At 29.6% G+C, this 22,127-nt stretch overlaps 1 protein-coding gene across 1 annotated transcript in view; it reads right to left on the bottom strand.

Moving 5' to 3' along the window:
• LOC132920423 (ras-related and estrogen-regulated growth inhibitor-like) overlaps positions 1 to 22,127 on the bottom strand; it is a 76,077-nt gene that overhangs the window by 19,207 nt on the left and 34,743 nt on the right. Inside the window, exon 4 of the mRNA XM_060982816.1 lies at positions 20,471 to 20,547. Coding sequence (XP_060838799.1) covers positions 20,471 to 20,547 — 77 coding nt within the window. The remainder of the gene's footprint in view (positions 1 to 20,470; positions 20,548 to 22,127) is intronic.

Below are 22,127 nucleotides of genomic sequence, written 5' to 3'. Positions count from 1 at the left end.
ATATATATATATATATATATACAATACAATATACACGTATGCCTAGTATACGTACATGTTCAATAATAATATATTCTTGGTGGTCATTAGTGCGTTATTATTTTTCAAAAACGGATAAAGAATGTGATAGACACCGCGCGCAGTCAGTATACAAAACAATCCGTGTACAATGTATACGTAAAAAATCGAAAAATGAATATCATTCCAATGTTGGTTACCAGGTTTCGGGTCATCGAAATTGGTCACGGAGGTAAGAAATAACCAACAGAAAGTTGTGAAATACAACTCTTTGCACAGAAGATCCGTTAAAAATCGCTACCCGATCGGTTTATCGGACATCTCTCGTCGTTTCTCACAGCATGCATGTTTATACCTGCACGCGTCATATACTTATTAATTATTATAATGTATGATATTATACATGAAAACGAGTGCGTGTGAAAGGATTATACGAACGCCGAACGAACCACAAGTGTATAACGACGAAAATGTTACGGTCCGACTCTATAGGTTAATACGGTAATAAATTCGAAAACGACCACTTTTGGGCCGCCGAGGGCTAAACACTGCACGTCGGGGGCAACACGAATTATTTTGTACGATACGCGTGCCGAGCCGCCGAGGTCAGTAATACACAACCTAAGATATCGAAGTCGATTCATCGTACACATAGCTAGACGAGTACTCGTCGTGACGGCGCAGTGTGAACTATTATAATAACATATACGTCGAGAGTTTATAGGGATATTATATAGGTACATGATTAATGTGATTAATTTATATTATTATTACCTCGCGAGCGACAATTCATATGAAAAAAATCTTTGTGGAACGCATATATGTGTGTAGCTAAAGTGTACATATTATGAAAAATAATAATAATCATAGGATATGTGCGATAAAAAAGTTAAGTTTCGTTCAGGCATTACGACGTCATTATACTATTATTACTTATTAGTTATTATTAAGGTAGGTATATAGGTACGCCTATATAATAATAATATAACTGTATAATATAGTCATGCACTCATACTACAGTCATACATATATCGTAGTATCTATAGCACACATTTTACTATATTAATATTATTACGATAACGCTTTCGTTTTGTTACAATACTTATGAACGCGTTTACGTTTTGTGTATACAATATTATATCAAAAATAAAAAGACTTGACTTTTCACACGGTTACCATACACTATATAATAATACGTTCCTGTAATGTATACTTTCTTGCGAGATGCAATGTACGACAGGCCTATCCGAGTGTTATATATTTGGTTGTGAGTTGCAGTAACAATGGCGTTTTTAAATCGTATACGATACGACGTGCCCATTTCATTGATTCGATGTAAAATTATTTTCAAATTTATGTTTGTCGATTGTCTGTCTGTACAAAAATGGAAAAAATCGGTACGTCGTAAAATCGGATATAAATCGTCATCGTATAATCCACCGCAGTCTGTTATTTTAATCGCATAATACCGATACGTGAGGTATTATTTTTTTTCGTAGCACGACAGCTGTAGCTTGTAGTTTACATATGTTGTGATTAAATCAAACTTGTATTACGCATGTTTTACAACAACAATTATTATGAATAAATACATTTATTAGTAAAATTGATCTTTTCGTTTCTATTACGTTTATAAAACTTTTTTTTTCACCAATAAAATTCATTTTGTATTATATGTATATATATACGGGTAAAATGTATTCATACCATCTATACAAAATATTCAAGAACTGCTTTCTAATGTAGAGTATATGTATAAGTATTAATGTATTATAATAATAAAAAAACCAAGCGCCACGTGCAGTAAAGTGATGTACAGACCATTTTCAATTATCTTTTATTGTTGGACGCATCGTCGTGGATTGAGTTGAGATTTCATTATTATTATTATTTTTATGTGAACGATAAAAAAAATACGTTTTAAGGCGACTACTATATAAAGGTCGGCGATGCTAATGTACCTCTATACACATCATCAGTACCTATTCAATTTTCAATGAAACCGACAGAACTTCATTTTAACGGAGTCTGATAAAACATGCGATCATGCAATCAGGACCGGATCTATACCTAAAATAAACATTGATGTTTAAAAACAAATATATTTCACGATTACAGTCGGTCGTTTATCACTTGTCCAATAGTCGGCACTTTGGCTTTGGCAATTCCGCGTTCGTATGAAAATTAAAAACATATAATCGTGTATTTTTATTTTATTGTTAGTCGCGGTGTCGCGAATTTAAACAGTTTATACGTTTTGATTTAACGTTGTTAAATAATTATGTAATAATATATTATATATAATCAGTATCTAGTATCTACTACCTACCTACTAACACCACTAGACACTAATGAAAATAAATATGAGAATATTTCGCTTAACACCCGTTTAAGAATAAGATGATAATTGATTTAAATGTAACATGAGAATTTTCTAAATTTCGAAAGACTATTACGCGCAACTATACTGTACATCGTATAATATAAGTTCCGGTTTATCCCCGTCGGATTCAATAAGATGTAATCCAAACGGTTAACGTTTATTAACTATATATGTATATTTACTAGCAGTCTACCACATCGCGTGCATTTTATTAGTAGTTTGTAGGTAGTAGGTAGTCATTTAGGTTTAAACGGTTTAATACGCCACTGATATACTTATATTATTATTTCACACCGTTAAGTGCAATGGCGTATTTATTATAATTATTTTTTTTTTTTTTGTGAAAAATATTATTCATTAATCGAGATCCATGTGGTCGAAGACAAATCGTCTAAAAATGGTATACATATAAGAGAAAAACGAAAAGGACAATTTTTTAAGTGAGCGTTGTGTTTCCTGCGCTATATTGATATTAGTCGTGCGGAACGCGAATATAGAGATTGCACGAGGAGAATATATTATAATATTTTGTACCTTAGGTACAGATATAATATATTATAGACATAATAATGCGATTTTCATTTTTCTCGCCGATTGTTATTGTCCTCGATATATTATATAGTTTACCGCCGCGGTATTAGGTATATATACGATAACGATATAGATCACTATTATAATACAACAACGTATTTCGCGCTTATCGACGATTGTTTAAGTTTTTGTCTGTGCGGCTGGCAACGATATGCGTACGGAAAATCACAAGAAATATTTGATTAAAATAATATTATTATACGGTACGCACAGGTGACAGAAACCTGCAGCACTTGTGTGATTCTGTATTAACCGAAACATTCTGTGGAATGTTAGAAGTTTCACTGTTGTGAGTGCGCACGTGTGCGTGAGAGTAAATATGGTGTACACAATTATTTACTATCATTATTTATTATATTGTACTGCAGCGTACACCGCGCGTAGTCCGTGTGTTTTTCTTTCGAATGTGTGTACTTGACATTGAAAATCTAGCGGAAAAAAACCTTTTGTCACGAAAATTGTGCGCCTCGGGATCACCGTTGTTATGTTTATTAATCTAAAAACGGACACCGCGAAATCGCACCCATATAAAATAATTTGATATACATTATATAGTACTGGATCGATTACAATAAAAGTAATAACAAATAATGATTATACATTATTTTAATAATAATAACGACGATAATAATATGATGACTATATTTTAGTAGGTATATATACCGTCACCCGCACTCGAGGGCGTTTGTGACATTGACGCGTTGTTCTATTTGACACTATAATATATCAATCAAACGTCTTGACAGTAGCTAATAGCTAAACTGCAGATCTTGTTTGATTGTATTGGTGCATAGGTCGTACGAACGTGTATAAAACTAATTATATTACCTATATTATTTATATAGCGGTATACCAACCGGTACGTCACACTCGTAGCACATACGATACACGAATGCGCGGGAAACGAAACCGCATAGACCTCTATATTATACAATTCTACACAGTACATTATTATAGTAAAATATGTGTAAGCACAAAAATATATATATCAACTGTACATAAACAACAAACATTATTTATATACGACTAAAACGTTTTAGGCGTACCTGCGTAGACCTATACGAATGCAAACCAATACATTTTATTGACGTATGCGATGCTTACAAGCACTATACTTCCCGATCGTAAATCAAACGTTACACAACTTACTAACATTTAACGTTTGTTTTTAATATTGCAGGATAATATGAACAATTTCTTAAGTTCGAAACCGTAATTATTCATTGCTCGTAAAGTCTTCCGTCGGTTTCTATATTATGAGTTATGACATGATGATAAAATATGCGTATTATCCTCTTTATTTTATTAAATACTTATTTGACGTTTTAAAAACATATTATATAAAAACACATGGATGTAGTCATTTTTTGTTTTGATAAAAAATAAATAAAAAATACATATTACATAATAATGTACGTATTGGTATACCTACTTTATTTATGAATTCAACAATTGATTCAAGCAAACATTCATTCTCGCAATTTATTTATAATATCCAAAAAAGTATTATTATCGTTTTATGATATATAATTTTACCCAATAGTGGTTGTAGGATTTTTTTCGAATGGGAGGGATGACCAAAATGATTCATATTAATCTTGTTAACACAATATTTAATAGACAAAATATACCTTAATAGATAAATTGTTTTAATTAAATTCTATATAGATATATTTTGATTTTTGATCAGCCGTGTGCCCGTGTATACATTTACACGTATCTACACACACAACACACTGTATTTACACATTACTATAATAAAAACCTATACCTAAGTTACAGACCACACGGTGTTGTAATCCTTATATACGGAATTATGGTGCTGAATTAAAATTATACGGCGATCCATTGTGTTATAGACTCACGAAAAGAACATAATAATTTAATAATCATCTAATGACTGTGATAATATCGCAACTTCCTCTATTCTTTCTTTCTCTTTAAATCACTCACGCCGATAATCTTAATTTGTATACATATATATTATATTATAACTATACGCACCACATAACTGCCATACGCACGTATATTGATCGCGGGTATACGCCTCTCTCATTGTCATTTCCTTCCGATCGGTTTTTGAATTTTTTCGCGTTGGCACGACTCGAGTCCGCCTCGTTTTACTCGTAACTCATTATGTTTTGACATGTATTATAATATCTGTACCCATATTATGCGCACGTCGTGCTTCGTATCATTAGCTTCGATATCGTTTCTTTGGACTTTTCCGGTGCAGTTGCAGAGCGCGTCTAAATTTCGTGGTGTTGGTGATCAAACGAAAAAGTGAAAGCACGCGTGGAGATAAGGAAAGCATCAAATACTTATATGGCTGTATAGAAACCGAAATCATTTCCAAAATAAATTATAAACACACCCACTGTATTACATTGCATAGATCGACAGCGAATTTGTCTTTTAAAGATATATACGCACGAAAAAGTACGATGTTTACAATTTATTGTTATAGGAAAGCACGATAGTTGATTTATGTTTGTTGATATATTATATGTTGTCCGAAAACGTTTCGACAACATTATACTCTTGATTTGAGAGTTTCTGGATATTTCGTACACGTATAGTATCCAATAACCATTAAATTCTGTTTAACGCATAGCTGTACACGGCCGACATTCAATAAATGTATAGAATAGTTGGTACATAATAATATTTCACGTTAAGTTTATTATATAGAATATATTATATACGCTTAACACATTGACGGACAGTCATGAATAAGTTCTACCTATAGCAGTATTGTTGATTAGTGATGCCTGCGGGGGACACTTTTGAGTTTTGAATAATACTGGTATTGGTATACTAATGTCTAATACTAAAAAAAAAAAACAAGTGAAAATGGAAACTACTGCTCTTTAATAGCGGTGATATTTTCAATGTATTTTTAGTTTTACTATACGCATGAAATATCAATCACCACTGTTATATTGAACACTAACAAAATAAAGTATATAATATTTATATTTACTTGAAATAATTATGTTCTATACAGATATTTTATATTCAAATATTAGATATTTTATTATTTGTACTGATAATCGTATTTTATATAAGTTGTAAATATTATATACCTAATTGATAATGGTAAATTAGTATTTGAATATGAAAGTATACTGTATAATAATATACTAAATTATATAACGTAAATAATATTATGTTGATATTGCGGTACTAGAATCACATGCTAGAACATCCATTAAATTAGGCATGCTTTTAATAATTTTGATAATTTCTACCGTCCGACAATGTGTTAAGATATATAGTAAAGTCATGCGTATTACTTCGATTTACGATATAATATACTTACACAGTCATCTGTTAAGTGATTTTACCGATTTTGGATAGGTTTTCGCAAACTTGCGAAAGCATGTAAACTCTAACGACTTTGTCGAGTAAAGTCAATGTAATACAATGTAAATAATATATTATTTACCTAGACCAATATTTCAACACCATCGCGATTCGAACTCAACGAAATCTGCAGAAGTGGACACGCGCATATGACGAAGGCCTTGTACATATTATTTGAATTATATTATGCCACTCGACATGTTTCAATGAGTAGATACCTACTTGTTGACTTTATACATCACACGCGTTTCCGGTCTTGGCATCCTATCGTTAATATGGTCAACTGACTTGTTTTTTTCTTTTTACGAGAAGATGAGCGGTTGAAATATATTTTCATCAGTCAGGTATTCACTTGAACATTCAATTAAAAGTACAAACATTTCGTGAAACATTCAATATTATTCATATACGACTATTGTGATAAGCAACATCGTGTGGATTTTATTCAATCAAATACAATAAATTTAAAAAATAACATCGATGCTATAGATATTTAGATACACCTTATACACACATTGTGCTAATAAATTTACTCGGAAAAAATAAATAGTATTAATGTTATGGCATATCATAATTATATGGTAATTCACAGTGAAAGATTTACTAAGAATTTATTAAATCATATTAATGCATGTAATAGATAAATTTGAATACGGTGATTATACTTTTTAACTAATTACTCTGATCTTATATGACCCAATTTTCATTAAATCAGTGTTGGGTGCATCTAGAAACATGAACGCCCATTTCCAGATAATCACGAATGGTCTAGTATATTATAAACAAGTATTGCGTTGTATAATACCATAATAGGTAAACTTATTACTGTTAATCTATTAATTTATATTTACGTATACAAATATAGGAATTGGTTTTGAAATTTTCATTTTTAAACACCAACTATATATTTATTTATTAATTTCAAGTTATACTGAAAGTATAAAGTTAACATTATTTATTTTTTAATTAAAGAATCTGTAAAGAAATATTTTTGTATTAATTAATTTGTTAAATTGTTGGATTAAAAAATGTACTTCCAATAATAAGACAATAAATTATATATAATATTACAAAATTGAACTGAATTGTTTTCATATTTAGAGGAACTTAGGAAACAAAAATAGTATTATTTTATTATTATTTATTTATTTATTTTTTTTTTTTGGTTTGAGCTAGTTAATCATTATAAGTGTTGCTATTAAAATAAAAGTCTTGATTTGTGTTCACAATACGAGGTCATTGATCTTTTGTTATGAAAAGATGGTTGTAATATAGATATTATGTAGGTACTCGTAATAATATTATAATTACTGTGAAAAAATTGAATGACTATAGGTGACTATTTCCGGTTACAAATCGATATTACCGATGCAGAAAAACTGATCGCAATAACCATAATATTTATTTAAAACCTAAGTTAAAGAAAAAACAAATAAGAACTGTTGATGATTTATATGAGCCAATGGATGTTGTTGGATAAATTGGTAACTAAACTATTTTTATTAGTTTCTTTATTAATTATAACAATAGACCAACGGTATATAATGTAATGTTTAAAACACCCTCAATTAATATTAATATATACTAATTTTATTTATATTTTTGTTTGTATAATAATTTATAGATACTTCTGAACAAAAACTGTTTTATTTTACAATATATTATGTCTAAAAATCGAAGTATCAAATATGCACATAATAATATCATAAGAATCAATCGGTTCTATAAAAATAAAATATGTACTTATTGTGCTTCTTACTAAACACTTAAATATTTGATACCATTATTTAATACAATATTATGTAATATACTAAAAATGTTTTATTAATATCATATAAATAGGTCGTGTTTATTTTTTCAATCAATATTATCTATATATTATTATATACCTATAATACTGTAGTTATAAATTATGATACACGGAAAAATAAATTACGTTACGAATTGAGTTGCTAACTTACTCATTAATAAATAAGAATAAATAATTATGTTTTTATTGAGTAGTAAGACACTTAATAATCTATAAGTAAAAATCATCGAACCCTGACATTTCAAAATAGAAAATTGTGCACGATTTTATTATTTCATTCTATTTTTTTTTTTTAGAAACTACAAACACGCGAAGGTAAAACATAATACATTATAAACGTTACCGTAATATACATTTTAAATAACGATGTATGTCTTAATCTTAAACACTATTAATATTGTTTATCATCAAATCGACCGGTCATTATTGCGGTTACACTAGACCTCTCACCGTCGTAGACCAAAAAATAAAAACATCCTCATTGAGAGGAGGACAGAATATTCGATTGAAATAATTACTTATGTATACAAATATACAATATAAAATGTTATAACATAATTTACGATCTTCGATATGATGTATATTTATTGAGTGAATAATAATAAAAAAAATGAACATTGAAAGTATCGAATATTATATATTACATGCACTTCCGCACCGTATAGGTGGATGTAAGAACCGAAAGTCTAAGTCATCGACGAGAGAGTCGTCATCTGAAGTCGTTGAAAATCATGATTTAACTATAATAATAATATTTAACATATATAAATATTATTAAGTAATAATTTGCAATATTGATTAGTGGATATGGCTGGACTCAAAATCTTAATCATCACAAGACAATATTTAAGTGCTGAACTTAATAACTTTATGTGTGTACAAAAATGTGCCCATTCATGCATGCAGGTTGATGAATTGATAAGTTGTGACTAAGATAAAAAAATTTGGTCAAGTACATTTTTTTTATATGTTATTTGCCTACATGGATTTCAGACGCAAGTTGATTCCTGATTTTATGTCATTATTGTTATCTAAGAAATTAATAAATTATCACTTAAGTTAATCACGAAAGTGTTTTATCATTTTAATAACTTCATTATGTATTTGTTACATTAATCTGATTAGTAATTATATTTAGTAATAATAATATCATAAAAAGATTCTTAATAATTATTACCAAATTATTTTTACTTCATTATTTTTATTATTTGAGAATCAATAATTATTAACTAATAAAAAGCCACTTTCAAGTATGCCGGATCCGACGATGACAATAGCCTATTTACATTATTTATCTATTATTCTACGGATATTGTTCAACTTTAAATACGGTAGGTAATAATAATAAAGAAATAATATTCACCCCCCTCCTCTCTTCACACACACAATACACATACAATCCATAAATTTTCAAAAGAATATATACAGGTGTGTACAGAATTTCCAATTTTCTATTAAAAATTATTGCTAATTGAGAACCTCCTCGTTTTCCAAAGTATCAACTGTATACCGATGTGAAATATGTTGAATTCGAACCGATAAACGGTTGACACAATTCTCAGGTCTACTATACATATGTACAGAGTGTTTCTTTTATAAACAACTCCCATTATTTTAAAATCTATTAGTTTTTGAAAATATTATTTTTACATAATTTCCAATTGAAGAAAACAGAATTTATCGTTATAATTTTAAGTTTTTACTTTTTTTAATGATATCTTATATTTTTTAATTTATATTTTGAAGCAGAATATTATTTGAAATATTTGTTATAAATAAAAATATAAATTTGAATGAGTAATTGATGAGTTATAAAACTTTAAATAGTTATAACCTTAAACTCATAAACTATTCGTCCGAATTAAGAATTTTTTTTCTTGACATACCCCGAAAAATATTTTGCTTCGGATTATGAATCTAAAAATATGTTAATCATTAATAAAAAATAAAAAACTTAAAAATTATAATGATCAAAATATTAAAAATATAATTTAATTTTTTTTAAAGAAATGTTTTATTTTGTCTGGAAATTATGTAAAAATAATATTTTCAAAAACTTTAAAAGATTTTGAAATAATGTGTGTTTGAAAATAGAATCACCCTGTAAATATATATGTACTTAGCTTAAAATGCTAGTCTGGACCGCGTGGTAACTCGAGTCCTTTGACCTCTTTGTGTGTAATGCTACCGTTGCAGCGCCAATGGTTTCGTATACCACGGTTGCGGTTTCCCGTTATGTTATATAGTACACATCAAAAGTGGCATTTTAATTGAAAATCGTTGTTCGGAAAACGCGGCGAATCGGCACCGCGCGTGGGTTGAGGTTTTTGTCACGTCGCCCGTGAACACAATATAAAATTAATAGTATTAAGTTATATTATTATGTAATCCGAAATTTATTTTTTCAAACAATATAATATACCATGTAAAACAGGCCCCGCGGTCGGTCGGCGTTTCAGTCTATCAAATGGGGTCAAAGGTCGCTGGGGTGGTATTTCGGGTCGATGGCATCGAACATTTTACATTTGTAGTCTATACTGCTCTATTATGTCACGTTTATTTTTTTTATTGTTCTTGTATTTAAATGTTAGACACATAGATGCCCATTTAACTGACTATAAACGGTTTTTTTGTCAGTTTTGAGATTTTCATTTGAAGTATTTGCAACACTTTAAACTTTTACCGAAAAATATATTCTATTTTACTATTTTTGATCATTTTCATAATATTTTATAGATGTATTATGGACTACTTTAATTTTTTATTTGATAACCGTATGCAATTTAATTTCCATAAAAGTTATAATTAATTTTGAATTTATATTGAACAAAAATAATAGCTTATAAAGTTCGGACGAACATAGTTGGACCATAATAACTTTTGCAGAGTTCCCTTCCCACTATCGTCCATTCATCTGAAAGATTAAGCAATTATTTATAATTAACCATAAAATGTATTAACTTTGTATTATCCATGTATTGTTTAATATAAAGTTGATAATTTATAGTTTATATATCAACATTTTCACAAAATTATTCCTTCTCAATAATATTTTTTTCCAAAATCACCTAACCTAACCCAACCTGCAGTAAATACGTACAAAATAGCAGATCAAATCGTCGTGGGTACCACCTACAACTAGTACAACTATATAATAATACGATGGGTGATTTTTTTCTCGTTCTTCTAACTCGCATATTATAATGTGTAATAATTATATTTACCAAGACATCGATAATATACCGTACCTAGCAACGTATGATGAATTCGGTATTTTTATTACTCCGGACGGTACACACACACACATACCGACGTACCGAGAAAATGCTCGTCTGTGAACCCACATGTTAAGTCGTCGACGATGGGGAAAGATACACGTACGTCATTCGACACTATATCACGATATATTATATTAATGATAATACGGGCGATGATGGACGTTGAAAAGTTCGATATTTTTTTTGTGTATATGGTTCGGGCACAGCCGTGAAATATCCGAACGTTTTCGAAACCGTTTTGACTGCATGTCTTATATACGTGGGGATATTTTTCATCTTTTTTTTTTATCCACGATCCGTGGGCGGGATCGAATTGTTGTCTTTGGATCGAAAGAAAAAACTCACCACCATTATTTTACACGCCATGTGCACGGGGAAAACCTACATGGGTTGCCGCCGGCGGTGGCGGGTCCGGGTTTAGGGTGCGATGCTGGGAGGAGAATAGAACATAAACAACGATATTATAACTGGTTAGGTATATTTTACTAATCTCTTACACGCGACGTTGCAGCAACCCTTTCGCGGGCGGCGTCCGTTCGTGCGGCGGCTTGTCGTGTCACGTCAGATAAATCGTGCGGACTATGTGCTCGGACCCCACCCCTCCGTTCCCAACATAAACCCCTTTCGCCCGTCCGTCGGTGACGAGTTTCTCGGCAAGACATAACATATTTTTACGATTTGGCGTTGTTTTTCCAGACAACGCATACGTCACACGATTCTGGACGATAGCGTCGTTCGCCGTATCATTTTGTCGTAACGCATTCGTGTATAGTACACATTCGATTATTCGCCTTTCTCGATAAATATTATTATAACCGTCATAATAGGCACACGTCATATGTTGCTTGTACGGCAACAATATATTACGATACAATCCGGAGAAAGAAATATATCATTGCGTTTGAGGCCCGTTTTTTAGGAACTATATATATACCTACGACTTGCCGCCTACACGTTATTCGAACGCATATTATATATTATTTATTTATATACGTACGTGTGTGTATATTTTTAATTGCATTTGCTCCGTTCGATTTGAACGAACAATATTCAAATAACTCGCGCTACAATAATTATATTATATACACGCGTTCTATTATCTGGTTTGTTGTACCTATGTGTATAAAAAGGCAAAATATAATATAATATTGTGTCAACTTATACTATACGAATATACTTATACGACTGTATTATGCAAACTTACTACAAAATGTACAAGTATTAATACCGGTTTTAAAGTTATTAAAATAGATGATGTATATTATATAGGTAGCGGGTAGGTATATACTTAATTTGTTATGAAATTATAATTTTTTAGTTAAGCGTACATAATTTAGCTTCGTCGGCCATTAAAAATAAACTTTACATAGGTATAGGATATCTCAATTAATTAATATAATATCCACAATTTTATAATACAAAATCGAAAATTAATATGTCAAGTAAAAATTTATCACTTCTTAAAAATGAAATAAAACTAATCGTGCGTATAATAAATTGTAACGATCACCTTGTGATCACAACATGGCAAACGGTACATAAATCACGGTTATTTGTCATTAAAAAATACGAGTAGGTAGTTAATTACGATCAAATCTTTCGGTTAGACTGTATAAACTTTTGCATTTTTTTCAATGAATATAGGTGTTGCAGATAACTATGATAAATAAATAAGAAGAGTAAATAGCGGAGCATTTAAATATTATCATAAGTACATGTATTATATTATACAAATGAGTGATATTGTTTCGTCAAACAGAATGCACTTACATAAAAAGTATAAATTAAATAAATGAATACAACAAAAACACCCCAGTTCATTAAAAATAATAATAATAATAATAATAATGGGTTTTCTTTGTATTTTATGTGCTATTCCATTCCGTCGAGCAACGTGACTTCTTACCTATCAGCATCCGAGAATATCGGAGGATCGAGAAAAAATCGTTTATATAATATTATATATTATATGTAGGTATATTGTGAACACATAGCCCCGCATCGACCGGAGGCATATATATGTAATTTGTATACATATATATCACTACAACGCATATAAATATATATATATATATACATTATACATACATTGCAGCGATTCGCCGGACGCCAAGTACACACATACACAAGCGCAAAGATATATACTAGAATATATCTCGAGACATTCATTATTATTATCCAGCGCCAGCAGAACTAATTGGATACGACGTGATGCCGCGCACCTTGTTTTATACTTTATACACACACCTAATACCTGCGTATAATATTATGTTCTTATAATCTTTTTACCGATTCTGTAATATTATATATAATATATGTGTATATTACTAGCAGCAATAAATCCCCACAAATATAGGCACAATAAAAAAAAACTATAATATGATAATCATAACATAATATACGGGCACTGTTATTAGTGTAGGTTTTGAAGTGCTGTGACTTGTAGATATTATAGGTAGTTACATTATTTAGGTATATAAGTACATATTTTATCCTCAAAAATAATATTAAAATTAAACCACACATAAAGATTATAAATTTTTTTAAATATTGTGAAGTTCTGATATTATAATATAGCTTCTCAAACACAAATCATCACCACCATATAATATAATATAATATACAGAGCAATCAATTTAACGTAAAACTTATTAATTGATTAAACACTCACGTTTTAGAAAATATTTCTTTTGCATAATTTTAAGTTGTTATAAAACAACATTTTTTTTATAAAATGTTTAATCTTTTGAATGATAACATATTTTTTTATTTCATATTCCAAAGCAGAATATTATTCGGAGTATTTCGATTTCTAAAAATCAAATTTTGGGACAAGTAGTTTATTAGTTATATTTATAAAGTTATAAATGTTATAAGTATTTAAATTTTTTTCAAGCAGTTTAATGTACTGGCTACACTATGAGGTCATCAAAACAGCAAAGTTTAAATATTAAAACGTTATAATTCATAAACTACTAATCCATAATTCGAAATACTAAAAATAAAATATACTCTGCTTAGAATAAGGAATTAAACATGCATATTAAAATTAAAAACAGTAAACAACAAATTTACGATGAAAAAAAGTAAAAACAATATTTTCATAAAAGTTAGATAATACATTTTTAAATAATGATTGTTAAGTTATTAAATCGATCAACCGGTACATATTATGCGCGTGTGTGTGTGCAATGTGTTTATTATATATGAAAATATATCTAATGTTGAAATTATGTTTAAATATATTTATATGGTTTTCAATAACACAATTAAAAAAATGCAGTTTGATCGCAACGGAGGAGTCAAGAGGGGATAGTTGAACGTCGGATATAGGTTTCCTCCCATGGTCATTTTATGAGCTTACATACTCGTATTAAATTATACGTCAATGGTCAACTGGTTAATTATTAGTATGACTAAATGTATTTGTCTCGAATAGTAATTGGAAACATTGATTACATATAATCAAATATTTATTTAATCATTATAAATTAAATTTTCAATAACATTTTGCCCAATTAGTAGTAAATGATAATTCCGAGCTAAATCATATTATAATATCATGTTAACTACATAACATTAAATTATAATTTATAAGTAAGTAGTACTAGTGGTAAGTATCAATATAAATTATACGGGGTGATTAATCAAGCATAGGTACCTATTTTTTTTATGTAATAATGAATTTATTCAAATTCTGATTTTTATAATTTTTAAGTATAGGTATCTGAAGGCCATATTTTCAAATACTAAGTATTTTAAATCATATAATATAGAAGTGTACCATAGCGATATCAACTTATTTTTTCAAATAATAACCATCTTTTTTACTGTAATTTTGTTTAGCAAATGTTTTTTTTTTGAAAATGTTGATGTATTTAAAATTTAATTCAGAATTCAAACAATTATATACGCATATATTACGAGTTATTAAAGTATATATACAAAGGATAATAATTCTTAAAATTTTGTCTGGTACTTATTATATATTATAAGTATATTAAATCTAAATATTTGAAAATAAGATCATTAAGCAAGCAAAAACCAAATTTAAATAAACGCGTGGGAAAATAAAGATGATTATGCTTGATGAATCACTCAGTATATAAAAACTAATGAAAACTATATAGTCAAACTCCAGGATAATAAATTATTATTAATCCGGGACGAACTGAAATACATTTTATTATATCATATTATTACGATATTATGAAGTAAGTAGGTACATAACAAGCAACACATGCAAGGTGTTGAAATACTAAAAATTATGATCGAATTACCTACAGCGTTAATAGCGCCAATGCTATCAGAATAAACAATAAATTAACAAACGACCAGTTGTCCGAGAACTGCACTAGCTGTATACATAATAAAATGTCTAATATTATAACATAATAATTATTATACATTTACACACAACCGCGACGATATCTAACCGATGCAATTGCGTTTAAAGCGATGCGGCTGTAACCTATAGTCGTGTCCCAGTGTCGTTTATTCAAAATGTACAATTTTTTCACGGGACGATGTACCGTTTTCCGCGGGACGAGGGGCAGTTGACCGCGCGTCTGTATAATACACGTTACGAGCATAACAATTAAGAATTGTATAGTGCGTCGCATAGTAAGTATAATAATAATAATAATAATAATATTATCGAACTCGCAGCGTGACAATTCGATCGATAAATCGATGGCACCACCTAAAAAAATAATATAATACAATAATAACGAGGACAGCGGTCGACAATAATATAATATTATTTATTATGACGTGATGTGATTATATGTGAACCGTGATGCAATTTCACGATTCCCCGATGCGCCGGTCGGCGGCTCGGCGCTCGGATATTATACGCCGTACAAGGCAAGACAATAATAATAATAATAATAATATATAACAATAATAATAATAATAATATCATAGTTGGAGCGTAAGTATTAATATCGTATTGATGTGGGTGCGTACTCGGCGCTATGAATGAACCGAATCTATGAGCACGTCGATGGAAACGGTCACACTACAATACGTATTGAGTGTTGATAACAAATTTTGTATACGTGTTTTATTAATACTATTACACCATGTGTTATTATTGTCACACCTTAACCGTTTTTTTTTTATTATTATTATAATTGTTGTCAGGCACTCAGACCTCGTCCGTCCGTCTCCTGTTCATCGTGCGCATTATAACAATATACACACTTACAATAATTAGAATATACATCGATTTATTATTATATAGGCATATATTTTTATTCATTTCCATTATACGATTTTCTTTCCACGCCTCTAACTTTTGACCGCTGGTCTTATTTATAGTACGTATATTGTTGTCAATTAAGGATAAACATGAACCGAGTCTGCGGCGATAGTTATAATATAATATGTATATATACATTATGTTAAATGTATGCTTGGATACTCGATACTTATATATATATATATATATATATATAATATGTATTTCCTAATGGTTATTTACGGATGAGCGAATTTTCTGGTCGTACCTACGTTTGAATAATACCTTTAACCAGATAATTGAGTAACAATGTTTTAACGATTTAACGTTCGACGACAATTAATTTACTTATACGTATATATGTGTATGAACTGCTTATAGTTTCACTTCACTCTCTAAACGCACGACACTGGGCATTATGTTATTATTATTACTATAACCCTGGGGTGGATAAAACGAGTAATATCGACACAATATTTAAGTTCATAATACTATTATAACCAGTTCAAAACTATTACTATCATATTAATAAAATGTATTTTGGTGGTGACTAAAAATAACGAATCGGAGATGTTAAGGCTTTTATTCATAATATTGTTTTTTAATGTTTAACTATACAAAATAAAGCTGTTGAAACGTTTTTCCCCTCAATGAAGAACTATAATACATTCGTTTATGATGTCCAATTTTTTTTAAACTCCATCAATTGACAAAATAAAATCATTTTTATAGTATACTACGTAATAATATCATTCTTCATTACAAATATAACAATAAAATCAAATACCTACAGATAGTTGCAAGAATATACTAATACACTGGCGTTGCAGTAAAAGCGAGAGATAAATAAAAAATGGAAAAATATAGTTGCCTGGTTAAATGTTAAATCGTAATAAATTATCTCTTTCCTCTTTAGTATAGATTCATATTTTCTACTGCAATTATAAGCTTTAACGCTGTCATAAAAACAATTATTAATATTACAAAAATGTCAGCGACGAAATTGGTATCGAGATACATACTTAATTGATCCATCAACGGCCGAGTACATTATTTATTATGACAACATTTTATAACCGCAATAGTACGTATACCATTGTTACGAATTATTAATTATTATAATCCATAATACATTTGAGATTAGTGCAAGTGTGTAATACTTTAATAGAAATAATAAGAGAACAAACAAAACACAAACATTATGGGTATTGTACAATATTGTGAATATTGTATGCAATGTAAGAACGATTTCAATAATATTGACAATCGACCATAATAGTGGTCAACACTTGAAACAAGTTTTACTATCGATATGACATACTAAAAAGTAAATAATAAATTGTATTACTACGCGGGATTTAATATGATCCTAAATAACAATATGAAAGTTTAAAAAGAAATAAGTCTTAATATTATGTACTTCGTACTTGGTAGTCTAATAATAAATAATATTTTTTTTAAAATTGGATTTTCCGTTCCCGTTTATATTTTATCTACAGTAAAAGTTTCGAGAAAGTAACGCTAACGCTGAATAAACAGACAAATCGAGATATTTTGTAATAAATCTTAGATCATGACACGCGTAGTATTTTATAGATGAAAAATGTATTCTATAAAATATAGAAAAGAAAATATATCGGTCTGTTTAAACATTTGGAGAAATTCTAGATGTTACGCCTTTTATATTTTTATTTAATACAATGCTACATTTATTGAAGTCTAGTCTAAAACCAATAATACGTAGTTATGTAATATAATTATTGTCGAAACTGATTAATAATATTATACAACGTTCTAGTTCATTTTGATCGCATGTAGTACAAAAACCTGATACTGAAAATGTCGATTTTTCATATTTCTATTTCATTTGCATACGTGAAATAATTTATAGTTGTAATTATTAATTTTTCGAAAATTAATGATCTCAACTCTCAACAAAAATATGTTTAATAACGATCGAAAAACTAGTTTAAACGAGTCTGCCGTCAATTAAAATAAATATTTCACTACATCAGAGCTTCCTGAACCTTAGCAAATTGCTGCTAATTAATTTGCAAAAAAAAATTTCTCGTCGCTCGTCGTGTGAGGTTTTAAAAAAAATATAATACGCTACATATTTTTTACACCCTATTACTCTAATCGTTGCTATTAATTATCTTCGAATTCAGACCTAGTAAAATTGTAAGACCATTAGAAAGACACCTTCGTTTAAAACGTATGATATAAGAAGATAAATACATATATCGATTGGTTTTTTTTTCAACGTGCCCACTATATTATAATATTTTAACAGTGTCACTTCTGCCCGAAGCTATAAAATCCGTTGCAAAAATACATCATTGTCTTCCCTTGGCGTTTCTACAATATTTTCTGGTTTTCGCACTCTCGCGATCTACCTACCTACCTACCGCCTACCGGTTTCCGATTAATATACTACACGTGCCTGCGAATATAATATACTGCAGCCATCAGACGTCCGTCAATCTGAATAATCAGCTGTCGCTCATAAAATTGTTTGTGTACAGTTAGATCGTTAAAAATAATATTTATTAGCAATGTAGTGCGGTTTACTACACGATTACGCGTGTATATTTACAGTTTAATACATCCAATAATACGTGTATCGATCGGAAGTGTTGTAACTGAATATTATATTATATAGTTGTAATGGATTATTACTTGTTGGGTTGCCGAAAGGACGCGCATTTAATGTTCTAAGAGGACTCGGACAATATTAAATAGTTATGACGATAATATCGTAGTACAGGTACCTATCTAATACCGATTTATAATATACTACACGTGGAAATCAATTGATAGACCACCAAATTAAAATAAAACGTAAACATGCGCATGATGATAAATAATTACACACGTATTGTATGCCGTTAGGTATATATTATGAAAAAGTCATCTGCGTTGCAGTTATAATATTATAGCATGTATACGAGGGACGACGCGCATCGCGCTGCACGGTTTTTATCTATCACGTATAATGTGGTTTTAAGTAGGTACCGCTTTCAATAAAACACATAATATTATTACTGTAGCCAATGATATAGGTATACGCGTACAATATAGGTAACCACCTGTCTATAACCGTATCATTATGTGCGCGGTGGATAAATTAGTATATTATGTTATAGAGAGAAAAATAAATACGATTTCGTTCACACATATATTATTATATTTTACGCGGTCTTAGATGCATCATATTAGGATCGAGCCATTATATACTACATTATGTAGGTACCTATTCCATTGGTCGCGTATATATTTTGTGCCTACACGACCGACACGACAATAACAATAACTCTTTCGAGTCCGATTTAATTATACATAATACATATAATACGAACACCGTTTGAAAATTGTTTTCAAACCGAAACGTGACGTTACGTTATAATCGGTTATTGTATTACACGGACGAGTATTTATGGTACATAATATAATAAATATAATATAGTGTCATGGGTAGTGGTATACCTATAGTGGTAGTACTAAAAGTTGTAGTTGTAAATTGTTATAGTGGTAGGTAATAGTAGGAGACGGACACGTTGTTGTGTTGCGCAAGAATAAGATGACTCGGGAGACGATGATTCGCCGACGTTGTGCGCGAGCTGCACGCGGAATAGAAGTCGCATTGTTGTCCAGATCACGTATCTCTATTTCTTTCTTTTTTTCTTTCTTTTTATCTTTCAAACGCGCACACGACTATTGTGCTGTGCGCAGGAGGTACAGTACTTTAACTATATATAATAATGTATGCTTGCAGTACTTACCGAATATTTGCATGTGTCGAGTATTTCCACTTCTGTAAGAACGCTATCGAACGTCACGTCGTGTCTGTACAACAAGTCTATACGTAACAAAACAAAACAAAAAAGGATTAATTAAAAGTGCATTATGCAAACGGCGTGATAAATGTTATCTATTTTTAAATCAGAAAATGTACTTCGTAGTTCGTACATACCTATACTTGGGTACAGGTACATATATATATATATATATATATTTATATAGGATACAGGCGATACAGCATACAGACAGACAACACTTAGGCATTTATAAATCTACCAATAACACTTCAGATAGAGTTCATATTATAAATCAATACCTAGTCCAAACATTTATGTATATTATTCTTCCGTGACAGGGACTTACACGTTTTAGAATTGATCACGTATTGTTTATAAAAAATCATATAGGCATAATATATTTCATACGACTTTACTTTTAAAAGTAATTCAAAAAGTCTTTATTATAATATTATATAGTGTTCGTAATCATTACATGAACAATAGTGTATAACATGCTACGTGCAAGTTACATATTATAATATTATATACTCAACGATAAATTTAATTAAATTTACCATGTTTAAAATACCACTTTTTAAGATAGGTATATTAGAATGATTAGGGAGAGCAGCTAGTGCTTAGATATTCAAATTTAATTTTTACCAAAATATTTTATTAAAAGATTGTACACCTATAAAGAGTTCAGGGCCAACGTGATTAAAAAGCAAAATTATGTATTATTATAATATTTTCATTTTTATAGAACGAGTGAACAATATTACATATTTGTTACTACATATGAAAGACTATTGTATATGTATATTGTTTATTTGTTTGGAATAACAAATTGTATATTATCAGAAGCAAAAACTCATTGTAAAAATTGCATTTTCCTCACTTAAAAATTAGACCTTGAAACTTTATGGTATCCTTAAATACTTATTCGAATTGATTATTATACCTTTAAATAGTATGCTGAAATTTGTATTTTTCACGACATTTAAAATTATATTTTATGTTGCTTTATTATAATAAAAACCACGTGAATTCATACGTCTGCAGGTTGATACACCGTGAAAAACCTTATACGTAATCGTAATATAATATTAATAACTGCAAAGATACTTTATGTGGCCATTAACTGCATAGAAGTATAATTAGCCAAACTCGCGAATAAACCAATTTAATCAATGGCTAAATAAAAAAAATATAATAAATCAGTCCGATTTTCCAGTAAAAAAAAAAAATATTTATGTATAATGAAGGTGTATATAATTTTTACCCAACCCAAAGGCATAATAAAAAGCTCTCATTTCTCTCACGGTTTTATCGTAGTAACAAGTTAAATCACAAACTAGTAACTACTATAAAACCATATTGTTTTAATCTCAAAGGAAATAAATATATATACATATATAAATTATATAAATTATATATCATCAGAATCGACGAGGAGAAAATATATTCAAAGAAGCGACTATACGTCTTATTTACTATGTCGACGAAGGTGTCCTGACCGTAAATATACAAAATTTAATACCATCGATGTATATAAATAATGGTATATACGAACTCGTATTATGCGGTCGTGTAATAACAGACGTATATTTTTATTATTATTGTGTACGCGACGATGAGA

Source organism: Rhopalosiphum padi, chromosome 2 (assembly GCF_020882245.1).
Source record: "Rhopalosiphum padi isolate XX-2018 chromosome 2, ASM2088224v1, whole genome shotgun sequence".
Lineage (NCBI taxonomy): Eukaryota > Metazoa > Arthropoda > Insecta > Hemiptera > Aphididae > Rhopalosiphum > Rhopalosiphum padi.
The sequence above is the reverse complement of the archived record's forward strand: the minus strand, read 5'-3'. Positions and strand labels throughout refer to the sequence as shown.